The sequence below is a fragment of the Mirounga angustirostris genome, unplaced genomic scaffold, assembly GCF_029215605.1.
Source record: "Mirounga angustirostris isolate CCGP_5_RB_7025 unplaced genomic scaffold, mMirAng1.0.hap1 SCAF_12, whole genome shotgun sequence".
In the NCBI taxonomy this organism is placed as follows: domain Eukaryota; kingdom Metazoa; phylum Chordata; class Mammalia; order Carnivora; family Phocidae; genus Mirounga; species Mirounga angustirostris.
The window spans coordinates 68,412,147-68,436,189 of NW_026991720.1; the positions used below are offsets into that span (position 1 = coordinate 68,412,147).

A 24,043-nucleotide genomic window follows, 5' to 3' on the forward strand; every position below is an offset into this window, starting at 1 on the left:
TCACCAGTAGTTGTAATTTAAAAGTTGTAATATCCATGGTCCCAAATCCATAGTGGCCGTTCCTCTTGTCTAACCACAAGGGAGTAACATGAACACAAAACCTGTAAGGACTGAGAATTCCCATGAACATGGTGGTGCCCTCACTGCCCTCCATTACAAATGACACTTCATTATGCACAATCACAAAATCAAGACTCTGATAAAAAGTGAAACTCTCAATTACCCCTTGTGCTGTAATGGCAACAAAACCTCTTATTAAAATGATGTGAATGAGGCAAAAACCTTTCAAGATTTAATGTACTTCAAATGGAAATCTTCAAATGGAAAACCAATGATTTTAGGTAAAAAATTAAAAAAAACTTTTCATATTTAGAAATTACATATGCAGGTGTGAATCCAAAATAAACAAGTACATATTTATTTCAAAAACTCAGTATGCATTTATATTTTCTTTTGAGTATTATAACCTCTTCCAAAAAGGACAGGGACATATTTAAGACCTTCAGATTAATTTATTTTTTATTATGTGTAACTACAATTCCTATAAAATCCTCACCTCCAGAAGTGTCATATGACTCAATGTCAAAAAGTCACTAAACACATATGCTAAGGATAAAAGCATGATGAATGTTATTGACCATAAGTAGCAGTACTTGCCAGAAAGCATTTACAGTTTAATGTAAATGGCACTGAAGAGCAAATATACAATTTATTAGAAATTTCTCATATTGAAGCACAATTTTCTCCTGTAACATCATTTTCCTGTAACTGCTGTCCTCCAGTGCTAGGACGGCGGTCTGGAGTTAAAAAGAATACCTAAGTCTTTTTCCACAGTTCACTCCTTCAAATGCTTCACAATTGTTACTATGTCTTCTTAAAATGTTCTATTTTAGGTAAAAGTTGGCAGAATCTTTAATTTTTATATATACAAGGGAAAAATGTTTAGATCTCTCACCATCCTGGTCAGTCTTTCCTAAATAGTCTCAAATTTTTCAGGGTTCTTCTTAAGAGAGGGTATGCAACATCAAACAAATGAATTGTATTGTGGTATAACATTAATCAGACTGCCTGTCCATCCATCCATCCAACTAGTTATTGATCACTACATAATATGCAGCCTCTAAGATGCACCCAAGTGATCTCTGGCTCCTGATGTTCATGGAGTGTAAGAGGGACCTATTAACTCTTCTATCAAATAAAATACAAAACTGACGGAATGTCACTTTGGATATTAAGTTATGAAAAGATGACGGATTCCAGCGTGGATACTCTCTTGGCTCACTCCCTCTGGAAAATCCAGTTTCCATGTAGTGAGGCGTCCCTGCAGAGAGGCTCTCATGAAAAAGCTGGAAAGTAGATCCCATAAACTGTGAGATAAAAGTTCGTTGTTTCAAGTCACTAAATTTTGAGGCAATATGTTTTACAATAATAGGTACAGTATGTCATTTACATAGTGGTAAACAAGATCAGAAAGGTCCCACTTAAAGCTGTAACACCCCAAAACACACGAGTTCTTAAAAGTTATGCTGCAAATCCATGTCTGAATAAAGAAGAGGGTCCAGACAAGAATTTAATATAGATATTATTTTTTCTGGTAAAAAAATTAATAATGGAAAGTATTTTTTAAAAAAGAAGTATACAGCGTAATAACATAGACATATTACTGAGGAAATTCAGTTTGACTACATCTGCCTTTCTTAAGTAGACATTGTCCTCCTTTCTAAATCCCCATCCCCATCAATATAATTAATAAATGTTAGCATGATGCTTTTTAATCGCTAACTATTAACATACATTTTTAAAAGATCAATTTTATTGTGATCAAATTTATATAATAAAATTCACCAATTTAAGTTGTCTAATACAGTGAGTTTTCACAAATATATATATAGTTGTGTCATATATACAATAGCCACAATATAGCACATTTTTATTGCCTCAAAAATGCCTCTGAAATGCTTGCAGTTTAAAGTACAGTATGAAGGCTTTTCTGTCTGCCTTCTTTAGTCAATATAATAGTTCTGACAGTCAAATACTGGGTTGAATATATCAGCAATTTGTTTCTTTGCATGGCTGAGAAATATTTCATTACACAGGATACAATACAACTTGTATATCCTTTATGAGTTAAAGGCATCTGAGTTGTTTCTAGCTATCATGAACAAAGCTCCTATGAACATGTAAGTATGAGTCTTTGGGTAGATATATGTTTTTATTGCTCTTGAAGACATAGCTATGAATAGAATTGCTGGCTGATACGGCAAGTACATGCTTAACTTTTTAAGAACCTGCCAAACTATTCTGCAAAATGGCTGTGCTATTTTGCATTTCTTCTGGCAATGAATGAACGTTAAATTTGCTCCACATCCTTGTCAATGCATAGTATTATCAGTCTTTTAAATTTCAGCCATACTAGTGGGTGTGTAGTAGTACCTCATTGTGGATTCAATTTGCATTTCCCCAGTGATTAATGATGTTGAGCAGCATTTCATGTGCTTAACTGTGTATCTTCCTCGGGAAAGTGTCTCTTTAATTGATTTGCACATTTTTAATAGGATTATACATCTTCTTATTGAATTAGAAGAGTTCTTCATATCTTCTAAATAACAGTCCTCTATCAGATCATTGTTTTTGCAAATATTCAGTCTTTAGCTTGCTTTTCCATTTTCTTGAACAAATGTTTTAAATTTTGATGCAGTTTCATTTATCATGTCTTTCTCTTACATTTCTTGCTTTAGAGCAAGATCTTTGTCTTAAAAGATCTTTGATTAACCCAAGGTCATAAAGATTTTTGCCTGTTTTCTAGAAATTTTATGGCTTCAATTGTTGCACATAGATCTATGATCAATCTTGAATTAATTTTTGCATATACTGTGGGACAAAGGTCAAGTGTTCTTATTCTTTTTTTAATGTGGTTATTCAATGGTCCCAGAACCATTTGTTGAAAAGACCATAATTTCCCCCACTGAATTATTCTGGTGCATTTGTCAAAAAGCAATTGTTCATGTCTGTGCAGGTCGATATTGGAACTCTCTTCTGTTCCATTAATTTGTATTTCTATCCATATGCCTAAACCATAGACTGTTGTGATTAGTGTAGCTTTGAGGCAGTGAAAGTTCTTCAACTTTGTTCTTTTTAAAAAATCTTGCTGAGATTTTCACTGAGATTTCCTTAGTCTGCAGATTTGGAGAAAATTGGAAATTTAACAATACTGAGTATTCTTACCCATGAACGTGGTCTATTGCTTCACTCATTTAGGTAGTCTTTATTTTCTCTCAGAAGTATCTTGCTGAAGTTGTCAACATATCATGTCAGGTTATCCTTAAGTATTTCATGTTTTTGATGTTAACATAAATGTTATTTTTAATCTGAATTTTCAATTCCTTCTTGTTGCCAGTCTGTAGAATAGAACTGATTTCTGTACATCAACCTATGCCCTGTAATCCTGTTTGACTCACTTACTAGTTCTCATAACATCTTTGGTAGATTCCTTAGGACTTTCTACGTAAGTTATCTGTGAATAGGTTTACTTCTTCTTTTTCAATCTATGTGCTTTCCATTTCTTATTCTTGCCTCACTGACCTAGCTATGAGCCCTAGGACAATGTTGAATAAAGTGGTGAAAGTGGACACACACACATTGTTCTTTTACTAGAGAGAAAGGATTTGCTATTTATCACACAGGAAATTCCCTTCTATTTCAAGTTTCCTGAGAGTTTTTTTGTTGGTCTCTATCTACTGAGATGAGCATGTGAACGTATGATTTTTCTCTATTCTTCTATCAGTATGGAAAAGTGCACAGGTTGAATTTCAAACATTAAATCAAACATGCATTCCAAAAATTAATGTCATTTAGTCATAATGTATTACCCTTTTTATATATTCCTGACTTCAATCTGTTAAATTTTTGCTTAAGGACTTCTGTATCTACGTTCATGAGCAATATTGGTATGTAATGATTTTTGCTTTAATGTCTTTTTCTGACTTTAATATGATGGTAATGCTGGCCTCATAAATGTAGTTGAGATGTGTCCTCTCTTCTATGTTCTGGAAAAGTTTATATAGAAGGCATGTTATTTCTCCCTCTAATGTTTGGTGAGATTCACCAATGAAACAAACTGAAACTGGAATTTCCTTTGCCAGAAAGCTTAGAATCTAAATTCATCTTCATGAGTACATGTACACACACATACACACACATGCACACACTATTTTTTTGTGAGTGAGCTTTGGTACTTTGTCATAGCACTGTCTTCTAAGAAATTTAACCATTTATCCTAAGTTGTATTTATCAGCATAAAGTTCTTCATAATATTGGCTAATCCTTATAATAACTGTTAGGTCTATAATGACGTCCTCTCTTTTTTTCTACCTTATATAATAAATTACCCCAAAATTTATAGACATTTTATCTTCCATAGTTTCTCTGAGTCAAGAATTCAGGAGATGCTTGACTAGGCAGTTCTGGCTTGGTGCTTCTCACTAAGTTCAATCAAATGTTGACGGGGGCTACTGGCATCTCAAGGCTTTACTGAAGCTGGAAGATCTCCCTCTAAGGTGCTGCCCTCACATGGCTCGCTAGTTGACAGGCCTAAGTTCTTCCTTGTATGAGCCTCTCCAGAAGGCTGTTTGAATGTGTTCTCAAAATGGCAGCTGGATTTCTCCGGAGCTGGTGATCCAGAAGACCAAGGTAGAAACCACATGCCTTTTATAGCCTAGCCTCGGAAGCACACATCACTACTTCCTTCATACTCTAATCATCAAGGCTAGTCAGGGGTCAGTGTGGTGGAAGACTGAACAAGAGAAGCAATACCGGGAAGAGAGGATCATCAGAGGGTTATTTACTTTGAGGATGCTATGTAGAGGACATGGTAATGTGATAGAAACTGACTTGGGATTTGGACAACATAAATACCATAATATAAGAAGAATTCATTCACTGAAAGAGTGATTTTTGAACTGAGACTTGATAAGAGGGAATCAGTCAAGTAAAGATCATATGATTTTTTTAGAGGAGGGTATAAGACAGAGAATGGTACAAATAAAGGATAATAATGTGAACATACTACGTTTGATGTGCCACATGAAATTTAATTAAATTTGAAAGCCACATGAAGATCTCAAGTAGGAAGCTGAATAACTCTCAAGCACGGACAAGAGAGGACAAAGCTTTAAGTAATAAAAGGAAATAGAGAATGAGACAGAATACCTTAAAAAAAAAAAAAGAAAAAACAGAAAATTACCCAAATTCAAGTGTTCAGATTGAATTCCAAGCAAAACAAACAAACACAGATCTAGTTATAGCCTGACAAAAACCAAATTAAGAGGGGAAAAAACCTCCAAAACAGAAAACCAGAAAGGACTACAAATCAGATTAATATTAAATCTCTCTTTACCAGTTGTAGATATTAAAAGACAATGGAAAATATCTTTGTAGGACTGAAAGAAAAGGATTTTTAACTCAAATACTATACCTACTTATTTTTGAGGGCCAAATAATACATTTTCAGACATGTAAGCCCCCTGGCAGCTATGTATGACCCAGAGGAAATCAAGAAGGCTAGAAATAAATTAAGTCAGGTTCCACTAGAACCTTTATGCCTTGAAAAGTGACACAGATTGAATGACATAAAACTACATTTCATTTTCTTTTTTTTTTAATTTTATTCTTATGTTAATCCCCATACATTTCATTTTCTATCAATTCACTCATACTTGATTCTAGACGGAATAATATTTTCCTAACCATAACATTATAGATACTACTTATTGGTTTTAATTTTTGAATGAACTTACAGGAAAGCTACCTAAGACAACTGTAGCCATATAATAGACAGTAAATGTCATAAACTCTTGCAAAAGTTTTTAACTAAAAAAAAACCTGATTGGTGAAAGTTTTATAAAAGCAATCATTAAATTTTTATCTAAAACTGAAAAATCAAGAAATGAAGAAAAGACTTATATTGGTACTTCCAAAAGAACTAAAAGGAGAAACCAGTAACAATGGTTTCCTCTGCAGACTATCAGATCCTGTGCCTTTGTTAGAAAAGGCTATAAAATCGACTCTCAGTTTTCTAACAATCTACACGATCACCTAAGAAGGCATCAGAGTTTTCAGAAAAAAATAATAATCACTAATATTTTATTGAATTTCAACTTTTTCTAGGCATTCATTACATGTTTTAACTCATTTAATACTCATCTCACATGTATGGGGGAGGTACTATTATGATGCCCATTTTATAAATGAAGAAACTACAGGGAGATTAAACACTTCCATAAACTCATACATCTAAATGATTAAGCCAGAATCTGAATCCATGAGGTCTGGCTTCATGGGGAAAAAAAAACAGTTACTAGAGAAAGACAATTATTCCTAGTACTAAGTGCATAAAGAAATACCAGTGAATACATTAAATAATATTTATAATTTGTAACAGAATCAGCTGTATGACTGTACCTATCCTCTGGCTATACTATAACTCAAAGATATTTTTCCCCTTGTCCACAGAGATAGAACATAAGAGATTGAGTGAAATGTCTACATTTGGGACATCTCTAGCAAAACAACATCACAGAAAGCTAAATTATGTATCCAAAAATAAATGGAAAGTAGTTTGTATAACTTTTAATTAGTCTCCTAATATCTAGAGATTCCTACTTTCTTTCCATGGGTATATCCAGTATTTTTATCTCTTTTGAACTATTATTTTTTCCTAATAACTTTATAATTTTAAGTTTAAAAGTATTTTCTCCATAACTTTACATGGACCAACAGACATAAGGCTCTTTTAAGGATCTCCAAGAAAAGCATCACTTAATATGTTCTGATATAAAAATGAATTGTAAGTAGATAAACCTGCAGATTCAAATGAACCGAATCAAAACTATTTAAATTATTTTTTACATAATGCAGGATCTGACAATAAGAAAAGAACTTTTTTCTAACTTTTTAACTATATGACATTTGGCAAGTTACGTTCTATCAAGCACCAAAAAGATTATAGGTTTTCAAATAACTTACAACATTTTCTTTTTAGGTTTTCACCAGGTAACATTGAAATATACAATAAATACGCTCAAATAAAAAAAATTTAAAAGAAGAAATATACAATAGAAACATACTAAGTAGTATGAATCTAAAGTCAAAAGGAGAGTGGTAAATATGTTATGCACTATGCATTATAGAGCATGAGTTAATCTAGAGACCAGCTGGATTGACAAAGTACACAGAATCGCCTAGAGCATGGTACTGATCCTTAGTCAAAGCTGTGAGATGTACTAACCAGGGATAAATGATCTTCTGCAAATATGGGTCCGTGAGCTGTTTCAAGGCAAGACAGACTAGCTTGTCAAAATTGTTTGGCAATAATAATTGGATTTATTCCTTCTACCTGGATTTGGTGGAGTCCAGGGGTTTTCAATGATTTCAGTGAGAAATCCCTACCATACATAGACTTGGGACTTCTTGGTACCAAGATGCTGCATGCACATGCATGCCCATGGTGGTTCAGCACTGGGAGACCAAGTCCTGTGAGGCCCAGTAGAGGGATGATAAAGAAGACTGTGTCCGAGTTCGCCACGCCCACCCTGTTACCGCTTTTCTTTCTCCCGAAGCTGCTGTGGTGCATCCTTTCTGACTACGAACTATTCTGATTCCTGTGAGTCCTTTCCTAATCAATTATGTAAAGTAATTACATGATATTAGCATAATACTTATCATGAGTGCTTAGTTCTAAATGACATCAGTAAAATGAAGGAAATAGTAATTGTTTACTGATACTCTGACCCAGGCTAGACTTTCACTCCCCCAGGAACCTCACCTGGTTTGAGCTGAACCACTTCTTAACTCATATAAATGATGTGGAGTTGAAAAACACGTAAGCCTTGAAAATTATCACATTAAAATACTCGTAATTTCTCCAGTGTGTTAAAAATGTCATATTAATGGAGGTTTTGTTAGTAGCATCAGTTCATAAACTCAGGTATTGTCATTTAAAGTGTAACAAAATAAAGCAGACTGAGGTCAGATGGAAAATGATTCTCTGTGAGTGTGGATAAAGTCACAGAACTTCACTGTGTGATTTCAACGCGTATCCAAAAGTTGGCACCAATGTCATACACATTCCCAGGAAATAAGTAAAATCTTGACCTCTAATACTTCAGAAAGAATCACCATCCAAATCTCAGTTCCGTTCTTCTCATCACTTCTCGCTTCCTATCTTTCTCCCACTTGTATTATTTTAGACCCATGGCTCCCAGATCTGTGCTTAGTAGTTAGGAAAAATATCAAACTAAATTCACTAATTTTTCAGGTATCCCTTTTTGAAAATAAATTTCAGTAACCACTGAATGTGACAGCTAAGACACCAATTAAAACAAGAAATATAAAACCACACCTATTTTAAATTCTTAGTTTTAAAAAGTTCATTAAAAATACAGGTTCTAGGGGCGCCTGGGTGGCTCAGTTGTTACGCATCTGCCTTCGGTTCAGGTCATGATCCCAGGGTCCTGGGATCGAGCCCCGCATTGGGCTCCCTCCTCCGCGGGAAGCCTGCTTCTCCCTCTCCCACTCCCCTGCTTGTGTTCCCTCTCTCGCTGTGTCTCTCTCTGTCAAATAAATAAATAAAATCTTTAAAATAAATAAATAAATAAATAAAATAAAAATAAAAATACAGGTCTAGTTTTGGGATTCTGTTTTTGTATTATTACTTTACGGAGAACTACCACCTAAAATATATTCAGAGGACTCAAATATTATTTTTAATAAGTTAAAATTGAGAAAAGACTTTCTCCTTATACTCAATTAAGACCCTGGGTTAAATAATTTGGGGGGGACAAGGGAGGGCTGAAGGTCCCATTTCAATATCAAGATTTGTGCAAAGTGAATGAGGAAATAAAGGTACGCCTTTAAAAGATGAAAGTAATATTCTGTAACCTCAAGGTCAAAAAAGTAGTATGAATGATGAGTGCTACCAGGAAGAAGAGATCACTAGGGGATATGTAGGTCAAGGAGGACTTCTTGGAAGATAAGGGATTTGAAATATGTTCCTCAAGATAAGCAGGTTCTAAACAGAAGACAGTATTTTAAACAGAAGAAATGACAGAGAGAAAGGCACAATAATAAAACAATAATTCACAAGTCACATTTGAAGGAATATGATTACCCACAGGGAGAGGTAAGTGATAAGACTGGCTGATGAAAGATTTCAATACCAGGGTCAAGAGCTTAGATTCTGTACAGAATGGGGAGCCACTGAAGGCATGTGAAGAGGAGAGGCACATGATGGATGTGGAATTTTCACTTCTACCCACAGGTCTCAGATCCTCCAGTACTAGAGTTACACAGAATGAGTTCATTCCTTTTTCCATGATAGCCCTTCCTAGAGCTGAAAACTGCTATTATTTTCCTCCATTTGGAGGAAGGATGAGAAGGAAGGACAGAAGGAAGAAGAGAGAGACTAAAATCAGGAGATAGTTGAGAAGCCGTTTGTAATTTGTAGGAGGTTTGAAATAAAAGGATGGCTATGATTTCATGTAACTATAAACTTCCTTGCAACTGAAAAATGTTCTTATAAAAAAAAGAAAGAAAAAAGAACAATGTTCTTAACAAGTTGAATGTGTATCTTACTAATATTTCACTTTAAAATTCACTTCAAAGCCTAACGGGCAGCTTGAAAACCAAGTTCTCTACCGACAGGAAAAGTGCTGTCTGCAGAAAGACAGTCACATTTCCTGAGAGAGCCCCCACACACGGCTCTAAGAGAGCATCAGACAGTTTTTTCTGTGCTCTTCCCAATTATTTCACATACTTTTCTCAGGACTACGGGTAGTCTTGAAGCATCAACATAGCACCCATAGAAGTCATTGATGGTGCATTCTTTAAACATTTCCTTCAGCATTAAAGGGTATTTTCCAACTGAAAAAGTCTAAATTCTAAAACTTAAACCCATGTTTGTGCAACATAAAACCCGCTGCAATAACATCCTCGTGTTACCCTCTTTACAGCAATATTAACTCATTGATATTTCAGAGTATCTGGCCGTGACATTCTGATGGTAACACCAAAACATTTTCATAATTGCCCACACTAAATAGTGTCCCCTCTGTGTTCCTTTGTAGGACCGATGGAAAAATATTAGGACATAAGCAACACGATATTTAAAAATAAATACCTATGACCAAATAAAATGGATTTCAAACCTTGACCTTAGTTGGCTCAGGACTACTTTCTTATCTGTTTTCTAAGCTACAATTTTCAGAACCCCAGGACAGGATATATATCTCAAGGTCCAAAAGAATGTACCCTCTGTCCTATTAAGGTGGCAAAGTTACAGTTTGCCAAAGATTAGTCCTATAAAGTCTATAAAGAGATTTTTTAAATGCATGTATTAACCTCAAATAATTTAGCCAGTTTATCTAAAAACATGTACTGCTGGATACATGTATAATCATTTCAATTTCAATTTACTGTATAACTAGTTTTATTAAAAGGCTTTAGAGTCTAAATTCATATTTGTTGAGGACTTAAGCAGAAATGTTATGCAGTGAGGCACACTTAGTTCAGTAATTAACCATATTGATTCACACGGTACACTTCATATCTTCATGTCGTTCTAAAATACCGTAAGTTTTGGTCTTAAATTACATTTGCATAAACTAATTACAACAAAGAAGGAAACATTAAAAACTAAAGGCAGGTGTTGAGTATTTAGATAAAATCTTCATTGTAATTACATATAACTACAGGTACAATTCTAGAAAACTGAAATTCAACAAAATGTTAAGTAATAAAATTATACATATCTGAAGCCACATATTTACCTGACATTGCCCTTGGTGTTTCTGAGAACCGTTGCAGCAAAATTCTGTGTGACACCCACCAAGCTGATTCCATCCACTTCCACAATCTGGTCATTGACTTGTATTCTTTGGGAAGAGGAGAAAAATTAGCCACAATTAACTTCTCTGATAGTACATTATCATTTTCAAAACATGAGTTGACAAAGTACTTGATTTTATGATACTCTTACTGACCCCAAAATTTGTCTTTTATCCACAAGCTCCGATCTTAGTCAAATGCTTAATGTTTTTATTATTTTTTTTATTTTAATTTTTTTTTTTTTTTTAAGAAAGGCAGACTGCCACGTGCAGAGCCTCATTTGCATGTGTCTGGAGTCTTGGAAGCTTGACTACCCTATGTTCTCCTACAAATGGACCTTGAGAGCTTGTTTGGAAGCTCTCTCTAGCAGGGGAGTGCAGAACAGTTCTCCTCTATCGGGGAAGGTCATCCTCTTCGACCGAGCGCACAGCTTCGGGAGGGACGCACGTGGAGTGGTGAGGGAGAAAGGGGACACCTGCCTAGCCAGCCAGATGAGCCGAATCAACCCTGGAGAGCAATGGGGTGACAGATGTCGCAGCCAGATCGCCCTCACATCCTTAATGTTTCTAAAAGATCGTCTTGTATGGTGACTAACATAACATAATAAAATTAAAAAATAAATAAATAAAATAAAAAATAAAATAAAATAAAAGATCGTCTTGAAAAATAGATTGTTTTGAAAAGCAATACTAAATGGAGAGATTCAGTTTGCCCAATATTCATATTCCTATCACAAAGAACTGGTAACTGCTAATGTATGACATACTTACATCATTTTTGGTCCTTAATAAATTACATAAAACAACAGATCCAGCTGAAATATGCTGTGGGCCTCATCCCTAATCCTGCTTTCCACCTCTCCTCTTCAAGAAAAAACAACAGGAATTGCAGGGAATCCTTCCTGTTCAAGTTGTACGCTTGAAATAGATAATGCTCATAACTGTATGTATGTTTATGTGTGCACACACGTATATAAATGCATATATTTATTTATGTTTAGGAGCAATATACAGTATTAGTGTTGTTTAATGTATAATGCTTTTAAGTTTATATACATGTTTTATACATACCATTTTTTTATTCCTCAAAAGGAAGTATTTCTCTTTTTTTTTCCTGAAGTATTTCAATCATGGAGAAATGCAGAGGGAATTAGGTAATAAACACCCATGTACCAAACACCCAACTTTATCAAATCTCAGCACTGCGCAATATTTGAGTCAGATTTTTTCCTAAAGAAATGTATTCCAGAAAAGCTAGAGCCCCTTTATTATTCATCTCTAATTCTAGTCCCTTCACTGCTTCCATAGATGTAACCATCATACTAATTTTGATGCTCAGTCTTCCTATGGACGTTTTGAAGTAGAAATAATATGTATACATGAATATGCACAATATGTGTACATCTGCAGTTTTCAAACATTGTGAAGTGTGCCTCTCATTCCATAATTTAGTTTGCTTCATTCAACGTTATGTATGAGATTTATCTACAGTTATAAATACCATTCTACTAATTCATTTTAACAACCAGGTATATACATCTTTTGTGAATATATCAAAATATATTCATCCGTTATTTGCAGATGGACAGTTATATTGTTTTCCATTTTAGCCATTATGAATACTGCTCATATGTGTCTCCTTACACACGTGTGTGAGTTTCTCCATGATATACACCTAGAAATAGAACTCCTGAATCAAAGAACATACGCTTTTTCAACTTAAACAGACAAATTTTACTTCAAAATGCTTATGCCGATGCATATTCTCAGTAGCACTGTATGTATGAAAGGTTCTGACTTCCCACACTCTCACCAATAGTTGGTATATTCTGACCCTTTAAATACTGGTGATCTTATGTTAAGAAAAAAAAAAGAAGAAGAAGAAGGTAGCGGGAGGGGAAGAATGAAGCGGGGGAAATCGGAGGGGTAGACGAACCATGAGAGACGATGGACTCTGAAAAACAAACTGAGGGTTCGTTCCCTAGAGGGGAGGGGGGTGGGAGGATGGGTTAGCCTGGTGGTGGGTATTGAGGAGGGCACATTCTGCATGGAGCACTGGGTGTTATGCACAAACAATGAATCATGGAACACTTCATCTAAAACTAATGATGTAATGTATGGGGATTAACATAAGAATAAAAATAAATAAATAAATAAAAATAAAAAATAAAAAATAAAAAAAATAAATACTGGTGATCTTGTAAGTATAAAAAGACATGACACTGTGATTTTAATTGCATTTGCCTGATTACCAGTGTGGTTGAACGTTTATTCATATTTTTCTGAGTCATTTGTCCATTTCTGCAAACTGTTAGATCATGTCTTTTACCCATTTTTGTTGATGTTGTTGGGCTGGGTGTCTTTTTTCTTATTGATTTATTGAAGATGTCCTTATACATACTGTATACTAACACTTTCTCAATTAAATATGTTGCAAGTATCTTTGTCCCAATCTGTGGCTTGTCTTTTCACATTTCTTTGAAAAATGGTGATTTTGAGGAAAACAATTTTTAAAAATATAATCACATTTGAAATTTCAGCTTTGTATCAGGTAGTTCTGTGTTTTGTTTCAGGAATCCCTTTCTGCCTCAAGGTTATAACAACATTCTATTATTTTCTTCTAAAAGTTTTAACATTTTGCCATTCTGCATTTAGGTAGTTATCCACCCGGAAGTTATTTTTTATTATAATATGTGTTAGCAGTCTATTTTTATGTTTTCCAAGTGTTATAAACAAATGCCTTAATAACTTTTAATAAGAGTTCACTTTTCCTCCACCGATTTGTAGTGCTGCATCTGTCAGGGTTTCAAATGTGCATCAACATGTTTTGGGTTTTCTACTAGTTTCTACTTGTCTGTCTGTCTATCTCTGCACACTCTATTGCTTCATAATTAGTTTTGACATTTCATAGGATAATTCCCTCCACCTTGTTCATTGTCCTCAAATTTTTCTGAGCTATTCTTGAGCTTTTTCTCTTCATAATTAGTTTTGGACTTACTTGCCAAGTTCTATAAAAACACTCGTTGAGGTTTTAATAAAATCATACTGATTTTTAGATTAGTTTGGGGAACACTGACATCTTTATCATATTGACACTTCCCACCAATAAACCTTATGCCACTATAATTACTCTGGACAAGTGTTGGGTATATCATATGTTGTTGCCATGTGTTAAGAAGAGTTAAAGTTTGAAAATAAGAATAAAAAGGAGAGCAACCTATCTTTTCAATATGATTTAGGCGCATTATTTAACAGGTCCACCCAAGGATAATTTGGGGGAATGTATTTTCATTGATCCACTGTTTAAAATTGATTAAAATCCTGGATATACTTAAGTTGCATGTTAATTTGCAGATTTTTCTGTCCTGAATAAATTCAGATACTTTCCTTCTGTTAGAAAAGATAATCCCATAGGCCATGGTTTATTTCCCTGTAGAATATTAACTAGTTTTATATCTAACTTAGTAATGTTATTCTAATACTACTTTATTAACTTGTCTTTAACTACGCATGTCTAAAATGTCCTTTGAATCACATTTACCACATCTCACTGGTTCTCTCATTAATTAGTGGGTTAAGTCAAGTCTAATCCGTGTTCATTTTATATGTATGAAAGTCATTTTTTTAACTCTCTGCATATAAGCCTACGATAGCTTCGGAGCTTCCACCAAGATGCCAGAGTGGATTCACAAAGCCAATACAACTGTTACCACAGAAAATACGTTTCATGGGCTGTTTAAGCCCAGGAATAATTGCTTGGTCCCCGGACTGATTCTAAAGCAGCAACAGAGCACTATCTTTGTTAACATGGTTTTGTCCTAATGTAGTACTTCTGAATTTTTTTCTGGCTTTGGCCATTTTGGTTCTGGATCTAGTTTGCGCTAAACAACAATGAAAAATCACTCCCCACTGGTAGCAGCCATGAGTAGGAGTGTAATTTTATATTCTGACCCTTCGAGACAGCTACTGGGATTATAGGGATCTATTATCTCTCATGTGAAAGATGATAAAAAAAATTTTGAGTTACTATCCTTTAATTTTTTTTTGTCTATTTGTGGGCTTAAAGTATTTCATAAAAATTTTGAGTTACTATCCTTTAATTTTTTTTTGTCTATTTGTGGGCTTAAAGTATTTCATAAAAAATTTCCTGAACACTAGAAAGTAAAATAGCCCTTTGAAATCTGACTGGTGAGTTTTTGTGTTTCTCTGATTACTTAAAGCTCTTTCCGAGGTTGCAGAACAGAAGCGACAAATTCTGTGTTGTTGTAATTGAGAAAAGCCATTATCTCTCACTGTGTATGCATGAAATATGTTCCTAACATAGAAGGGTATTAATAAATTAAATTATAAAGTCTTGGAAGTTAAAGGAGTGATAATCTGGTTCAGAGAGAATAGCAAGCACTTTCATAAATCTTATATTCTAGTATCTTATGAAGACTTTAAGTGAGCTAGACATTTAAGAAAAAAATCCTTCTTAGAGATTCTGCTAGAAGCTCAGAAATATTTTTATAGAAAGCCCAGTTCACATAATAGAAGTGAATCTTTAGGCAAATAAGACTAATTTAATAATTTTGGTTTAAAATACATACCTATATTTTCTCCATGATTTTGTAAAGGTATGGGTTTGCATTTTCCAAATGAAGAGACTAGTTAATCTGAACTTCCTAATATTCTGATATGGATACTGATCAGATTAACAGTATCCCTACATAAAGCTTAAAAAGCATAAGAAAACCAAATTGTCTTTAACTAAACTGAATCATAATTCTGACAAACTTTTATATCGATGGGAATTATGTTTTATAGAGTGTCAGCTTAAAACACGATTTCCAAGATTCTTAGTTATCTTCAAAACCTTGGTCATAAAGCATAGCTTTTAATACATATAACTCCACTTAAAATGTTAAAGTTACAAAAAGTAAATAAAAAATAAAATGTTACAAAGTTACTTTAACTTTGCATCATGTTAAGGAATGTGTTTATCTTTACACTTTAAGAAGACTATAAAAATTGTGTGTGGCTGCAGAAAATGACAGCTACTGGTCTGGTATTGCTTGTGTATGACAGACAATCATTATCAAGTCCCTATCTACCTGCAAAGGTTGTTAACTAGAAGTTGGTTAAGTAAGCTGTAAATTAAGTGTAATATGGATAACTGGGACAATGCTAATGCCAACAGTTAGAGAAAAAAAATATATTGTGTAGGTGAGGTAATGGGATGGATTTTTTTTTTTTTTTTAGAGAAAGGATAGTAGGTTAGTCCAACAGTATCAGCCTGTTCTAGGATATCAGAGAACAAAATGAAGATCAAAACTTGAGTGTGCATAGCAGGTTGAACAAGGTTTGAAGAAGTGATTTTTATTTGCCTTGGTTTATACCATCTGAGGCCAAAAAAGAATTTATAAAATGAGCTGATTTTTTTTATGAAATGCATTCAGCCTTGAAGGACTTATTCATAATATAATTTAGAAGAAAAGAGCATAGTTCTTCTACTCTAGAGTTACACAGAGTGAGTCAATTCTTATTTTCATGATAGCCCTTCATATATTTGAAAACTGCTATCATGTTCCTCCATTAGGGGTAAGGATGAGAAGAGACTGAAGAAGGTAAAGATTAAAATCAGGAAGACAGTTAAGAAGCCATTTGCAATCTGTAAAAAGCTTGAAATGATAACAGCACAAAATTATGAATGAGAGGTCCTGTTGCTGCACATCCTCACCAGCATTTGGTATTGTCAGTGTTTTGGATTTTGGCCATTCTAATAGGTGTAGTGGTATCTCATCATTGTTTTAATATGCAATACCTCACAGACTGGTAGAAAAAACTTATACATCATATATCTGATATGGGGCTTATATCTACAGTATTATAAAGATGGTTACAACCCAATTACAAGAAGATAATCCATTTTAAAACTAAGTTAAAGAAAGACAGATAATGTATGATTTCACTTATATGTAGAATCTAAAAGCCAAAACAAACCAACCAACCAAAAACGAGGCTCCTGGGTACAGAGAACAGATTGGTGGTTGCCAGAGGGTAGGGGGGTGGGGGGGTGGATAGAATGAATGAAGGGGGTCAAAAGGTACAAACCTCCAGCTACAAAATAAATAAGTCATGGGGATGTAATCTACAGCATGGTGACTATAGTTAATAATACTGTATTGCATATTTGAAAGATGCTATCTATCTTAAAAGTCCTCATCACAAGAAAAAAAGTCGTAACTATGTATGGTGATGAATGTTAATTAGAGTTATCATGGTGATCATTTCACAATGTATACAAATCATTATGTTGTGCACCTGAAACTAATATAATGTTATATGACAATTATACCTTAAGAGAAAAAAAAAAGTGGGCAAAGGATCTGAATAGGCATTTCACCAAAGAAGATGCCCATGGCCAAGAAGTACATGGAAAAGATGCTCAAATCAACAGCCACCAGAGAAATGCAAGAGATATCTTCACACCCACTAGGAGATGGTAATGATCAAAAGACAGATAATAACAAGTGTTCATGAGGATGTGGAGAAATTATAACCTTCATACATTACCAGAGGCAATGTAACTTTGTGCAGCTACTTTGGAAAACCATCCAGCAGTTCCTCAAAAGGTTAAACATAAAGTTACCACATGACCCAGAAATTCCACTGTTAGGTATATACCAAGAAAAATGAAAACATGTCCGCACAAAAATTTGTACATGAGCAGCATTATTCATAATAGCCAAAAAGTAGAAACAACCCAAATATCCACCAACCGATGTCAGAATAAACAAAATGTGGTATATCCATTCAATAGAATATTATTTGGAAATAAAAAGGAATGAAAAGTGATACATTCTACAACGTGGATGAACCTTGAAAGCATTCTGCTAGTGAAAAAAAGCCAGTCACAAAAGACCATATATTGTATGATTCCATTTATACAAAATGTCCAGAAAAGGCAAATCTCTACAGACAGAAAGTAGATTTGTCCATAATTTTTAAGATTAGGTTGCTATTATTCCCTTGTAAATGTTATTCATATTCTGTATGTATGTTTTGCAAATATTTTCTCCTTGCCCATAGCTACTCTTTTCATTTTGTAACTGTGTCTCTCAAAGTAAAAAAGTTGTGATTTTAATGAAATTCAAATTGCCAGTGTTTTCCTTGATGGTCTGAGCTTTTGTGGCTGTGTCAGAAACCTTTGTTTAATGTGATGATACAAGGATTTTCACCTATGAGTTCTTTTAGAGGTTTCATAGTTTGAACTCTTACGTCTAGACCTATGTTAATTTTGATTAATTAATCAAAGTTAATTAATTATGGTGTGGTAACATTTGTGGCTTAGGTTTCTTTTTCCTCATATGGATAGCTAATTCTTTTACTGCTATTTGTTAAAAAAACTGTACATTTTAGCACTGAGTTATCATGACACTTTACTGAAAGTTGACTGACTATATATGTCTTAATCTATTCCTTACTTTCTATTCTATCCCATATATTTTTATTTTTATACCAATATCATATAGTCTTGGTTACTGAGGCTTCATAGTAAGTCTTGTAAAATCAGGTAACGTCAGTCCTCTAACTTTATTCTTTTTCAGAATTTTTATTCTAGGTCCCTTGCAATTCCATATGCATTTTAGAACTGGCTACTCAATTTCCTTAAAAAATAAATGCCTGCTGGGATTTTAATTGATATTTCTTTGAATCTACAGATGAATATAAGGACATGTGACATCTTAACAATGTTGAAAATACTGTTATAAACATTGCTACATCTCCATTTATTTACTAATTTACTAATTTACTCCATTTCTTAATATCATATTACCATCTACTAGTATCAACTCAACTACATTTTCATTTTTGTCCAACAACATCCTCACATAACTAAGAACTGTAAGGCAGGCCACACCCTGAAAAGACTGTTCACATTCCTGCCTTTGTGCCCTCTACGAAACACTTGCCCATATGTCCCTTTCCCCTCAATAGCTTTCTCCTGAAAGCCCAGCTCAAATGTGAACTTCTCTTTGAGCATTCATCTGTTTATCCAAGCCTAATGATCTTTTCTATCCTTTGAACCTCTTCTGCACCATATGTTTTATACCATCGCTTAATGTTACATGTTACCAGATAATTGTTTATTATTTCTTGAGGTGTAAGGTCTCCCTAAGCAAATAGATTGCCAACTTCGTGGGTCTTATATCTGAGCTCAGAGCAATAATTATGTATTGCTAATCTTATTAAACCATTTTGGAGAATAAAGGAAAAGAAAAAATTCCTTTTATGTGTAGTTTATTCTGTGGTTGGGACAAAAGTTAAATGTCCACTTTTAGGATAACATTTTTTTATACACTGCTGTTGATAAGACTCAAAGAGGCAAATGTCCTAACTATTGGCTCACTTTCCATCATTCTATTTATGCCAATCTCTTTTCTGTGACAACATCTTCTCTTGGCCAGTTGTCATTTAAATATTTTTTTTCTCAGAGACTGTCTAGAAAACATCTTTCCTGATTAAATGTTACTTAATCTTAGTAGCATTTTTTTAACTTTCTATCTTTATGTCTGTGTACACATAATTTGTGTAATATACTTTAATATTTCCTTGTGTTGCTTTACGAAAGTCATTTTGTTATGTGGGGATGTTGGGGGTGGGGACGTTGTGTTTTAAGTTGATTCTAAAGTACTTTAATGGCCAAAATTACGACTTTATTTCTTTCTAACCTTTACATGAAGTCAAATGGAATACTCTGGAAGCAATATATGCTCAACACATGCTTTGACAGCAACAGTTCCTCAATGTTTCTGAGTGACCAATGACCGTGTTGTAAACGCATGGCAGCTCTCCAAGAAACTCATGGCAGTTCAAGTGCCTGATTTACCAGTATCTATGGAAGATAGAGGCAAGAAGAAATTCTTTATCTTTCAAAAAAAGTCAAATTAAAGTTGATTTACAGAATTTGAAAGATAAACACAGTCGGTCTTCCGGGGGAGGGGGGAGGATGCAAGTGAAGCTGAAAAGCTCAAACTCTCAAAAGGAAAGTCACTGTTATGCTTTTAGAAAATGAACAGATGGTAAGGTGACTTGAATAGGGCAAGAGCATTTGAGAAGGTAGACATTTTAAGAAAAGACAAAAGTTCAAGGATGAGTGAGAGGACTACTAACTAAATAGAGGACAGGAAACTTCTAAAACAGGTTTTCTTGGTAAGCCAATACATCCAGGGCTAGCATTTACTGGGGAGGAAATAAAAGTAAAAGCAAAATATAGGTTTTTACATTGTCAATAGACAGAGTAATCAGAGGTGAAAGAAAATGAAGGTGATGATTGTCTTAATGGACAAGAATAAAGGAAGTACAAGCAAGGTCAAAGAAATTTCTGAAAATACACATCCTTGAACAGGATAATTTAGATAAAATGCAATGAAACAAATACAATTAGTGGGACATTTCTAAGTACTCTAATCAGAAGGAAGATAGCAAAAGTGCTAGAAAAATATAAGTAGAGAAAATAATATGCTTGCTTCATTGATCTGATTGATTCATTCAGTCAGTAATTTAGCAAGAGTGAGTCAATCACGACTCTACTCCAAGAACAGTGAGAGTCATTGGGATACAAATTTGAATGAAGTATGATTCCTGTTTCAGAACATCATACACACACACACACACACAAATGTTTACAGAAGCACAGGGGTATGTGTGTATGTTGCAGGAACTGGAGACACGGCGTGTGAAATATTACAGTAAGTGTGTTAAGAAAGGTATGAACAAAATAAGTTGATATTAACAGGGGAAGGCTATTGGCTCTGTGAGGTGAGAGTCAAGTGGAACCAGAGCAAAGAAAAAACTGAGAATAGATGGATTCACAATGAAGTCACAGTGTTCTTGCAAATAAGCCAAGAAAGTCATCAGCTATAGTGTACGGTGCTATCAAAATAAACAAACAAAAAGAAATGGAAATGTGACCCTCACAAAGACTAGAGATTACTGGAAATTACCTTTAGGAAGAGTAACAGAATAAACATTAAAAACTAAAGTCATAAGGAAGTTTGCCCCAAAAGACTGAATCTTATAAGTGGCATCAATCCATTCATACATGGGCTTGAGTGCTTATCAAAAGTCTAGTACCAGCATGTTGCTATAGAAGACACCAGAAATGTAACTGTGGTCCCTGCTCTTAATGACTTAACCATAAATCTATGGATATACACTCAATACACATGACATGGTGACAAACGAGTAAACATAAATGCATGTGCTACAGACTATTATGTACAAGTGTACAGAGGCCGAGCGCTCGGCTGGGCTCCACCAATGACAGTTGAATGGTTTCAATGATGAACTGGACACTAAGTTTAACCTTGAAGTAAAAGGTAACAAAATGTTGAGAAAAAATACTATTTTGGGTAGGGTGAAGAGTATGAAAGAAGTATGGTAGTAAGAAAAGGATCTGGGTCCCCGAGTTACCTAGAGCTGAATTTCAATCCCAAAGCTTTCACTTATTGATAGTCTACTGAAAGTCCCCAATGCTGTTTCCCATCTGTATGTTGTTTTAGGAATATTTTTACATCTGTGTGATGTAGAGAAATAGAAAAAGCAATGACTGAAAGACAGAAAAAGAAAAGAGCTAGAAAGCAGATGGTAGACTGGGAGTGAATGTTTCTACAAAGTAGTGCTGGGAAGAGAGAAAGAAATGTGAGGTAAAATAAATCCAGACCCACCCACCCATCCTACAAGCACTGTGAAAGTGAAGAAGGAATAAAGGAGACTGATGAGTTGAGCTTATAGGGTCTCAGGCCTTGGTGGTAAACAAGTCCAAATCTACAAAAACTGGAAAAGCAATGAATACTTGGAAAAAGTATTAGGGGGTGGGAAATGCCATTCAAATCCATATCACCACCAGAGGATAAAACAAATTCACAAGCATTTTCCTAATGCTGGATAGGAGTTAGCAAAAGGTATCCTACTGAAAAGTACATAATTTGCAAAATGCTAAATGTAAATGAACAATACTGCATCTATTAGAGGAAAAATTTAAGATGTGTAATTAACAGTCTCTTTCTTTATAACACATTTTGATTGCTTTATTTTAGCAAATGTTTATTTAGATGCTTTCATCCACTTACCTCAGACCACAGTTTTCTTAATCCCATTTTCTTTTTTTTTTAAGATTTTATTTATTAATTTATTTGAGAGAGAGTGCACACGCAAGTGGGGGGAAGGGCAGTGGGGGAGGGAGAGGGACAAGCCCTCTCCCCAGTGAGCTGCGGAGCCCTATGCGGGACTAGACCCTACAACCCAGAGATCAGGACCTGAGTCAAAAATCAAGAGTCAGATGCTTAACCAACTGAGCCACCCAGGCACCCCTTAATCCCATTTTCTATGAAACCTTAAGTTTCTTCAACTATGAATTCCTGAAAGAATTAATCCTCAGTTTAGATAAAGAAGGTCTAGTATAACTACCATGCTGGTTGTAATATTAGCAAAAATGTATGGGAAAGGGTTTGCACAATAATTGATGTATTATATGGCCTTAATACATTGTAGTTACAGTAATTATTATTTTAACTACAATGTGGAAGGAGGTTGGGGAAGGAAAGCAGTGCAGACAATAATGTAATCTTCCTGATTGAACCAGACAACTGAATATGCACTTAAATAACATAGATATTCAAAGTCAGTAAGACCCTGGGCTCTGACCGGCAAAAAAAAAAAAAAAAAAAAAAAGTGGAGGAAACTATACACTATTGTTCACAAAGGCTATACAAACAAAGTGATAATTGTAGAAGAATAATCTTGGAACAAGGTAAGGATAAACTGGGAAAGATCAGCTGAAAGAAACCCCATACAAACCACGGCGTAATAAGAGAAAGACTTGATCCAGAGATATGGTTCAAAGAATGAACACAAAAGAAGAATCTGAGGAACATTCCAAAGGAAGAAATATCCAATATAGTAAGATATTATATAGGTAAAATAAATGAAAGAACAGAGGATGACTGGAAATCTAAAGTAATGAAATACAGGGTCAACACAGAAAAAAAACAGGTAGTTCACATCAAGGGAAAGGAAGAAAAAAATGAAAAGAGGAATTCAATTTATGTTGAATTTGAGATGAAAATAAGACATAAGTGATATAAGTGAATAGTTTCTACATGCACCAAGACTGAGGTATGAATCTGGGAGCAATTTCTATAGAGTCATTTAAAAAAAAATCAGTTCCCTGACTGAATATGAAAATGAGTTAAAGAAGCTAATTTGAGAGATAAACATTCTTATAATACAGAATGAAAAATAAGAGGAAAAGGATCTATATAGCTGTCTCCCTCTCCTTAGCTCTCTCTTCCTCGCTTTCTCTCTCTCTCTCACACACACACCCCCCAACAATAAAACAACAACAAAAAACAAAACTGAGGACGGGGGGCACGGATCTCAAGAGATAGGTGATTATAATACGACACTGAAAAGTTTAAGAAGATTAGGTCTAAGAAAAAGTTACTGGATGTCTCAAAAATTAGGTAAATAATTTTCAAAACAATAAATTTGACAGAAGAGCAAGTGCTATAATGCTTCAGTCTAAAGGAAAACTTTTTAGACTCTTTCTGCGGTCACCATGAAATGCCATCCTCAAGTGTCAAATTAGCATTTGCTAATTTTAGAAAATATTTTAAAAGTTTTAGTGTAATACATGGTCATCGTTGAAAATTTAGAAAATGAAAAATATAAAGAAGACAAAAATTTCATGTAATCCCACCATCTAGAGTTGATCACTACTAAAATTTTGCTGGTGAATTTCCTTCCAGATTTTTTTCTGTGCATATTATGCCTTTGTTTACTTACTTAACAAAATTAAGGATCAGTTGAATATACAGCTTTGTGGGGTTTTATACTTTTTATTCATCAAGATAGTATCTGTTGGGTGCTTACTATATGTCAGGCAGTCTTCTATGCCTTTTATATTTTGTTATTATTTGTTTATTACTTATTTATTTATTATTGCTAATAGCTATTATTAAATACGTATCATTATTATTTCTCTTGCATGTATAAGGAAATTTTAGCTTTTCTTTTAAGTGCATAACAATAAAATAACTAAAGGTTCTGGACTCAAGGATCTATAATCTATAATTCAAAGCCAAAAAGGCATTGTCTCAAAAAATTATAAAGGACAG

General features: G+C 34.3%; 1 protein-coding gene across 9 annotated transcripts in view; it reads right to left on the bottom strand.

Moving 5' to 3' along the window:
- The window catches only part of PPP1R9A (protein phosphatase 1 regulatory subunit 9A), a 299,999-nt gene that overhangs the window by 102,317 nt on the left and 173,639 nt on the right, over positions 1–24,043 (bottom strand). For all 9 annotated transcript variants that reach the window (XM_064575255.1, XM_064575254.1, XM_045864680.3 and 6 more), the window contains exon 5: positions 10,824–10,928. In XM_064575255.1, coding sequence (XP_064431325.1) covers positions 10,824–10,928 — 105 coding nt within the window. The remainder of the gene's footprint in view (positions 1–10,823; positions 10,929–24,043) is intronic.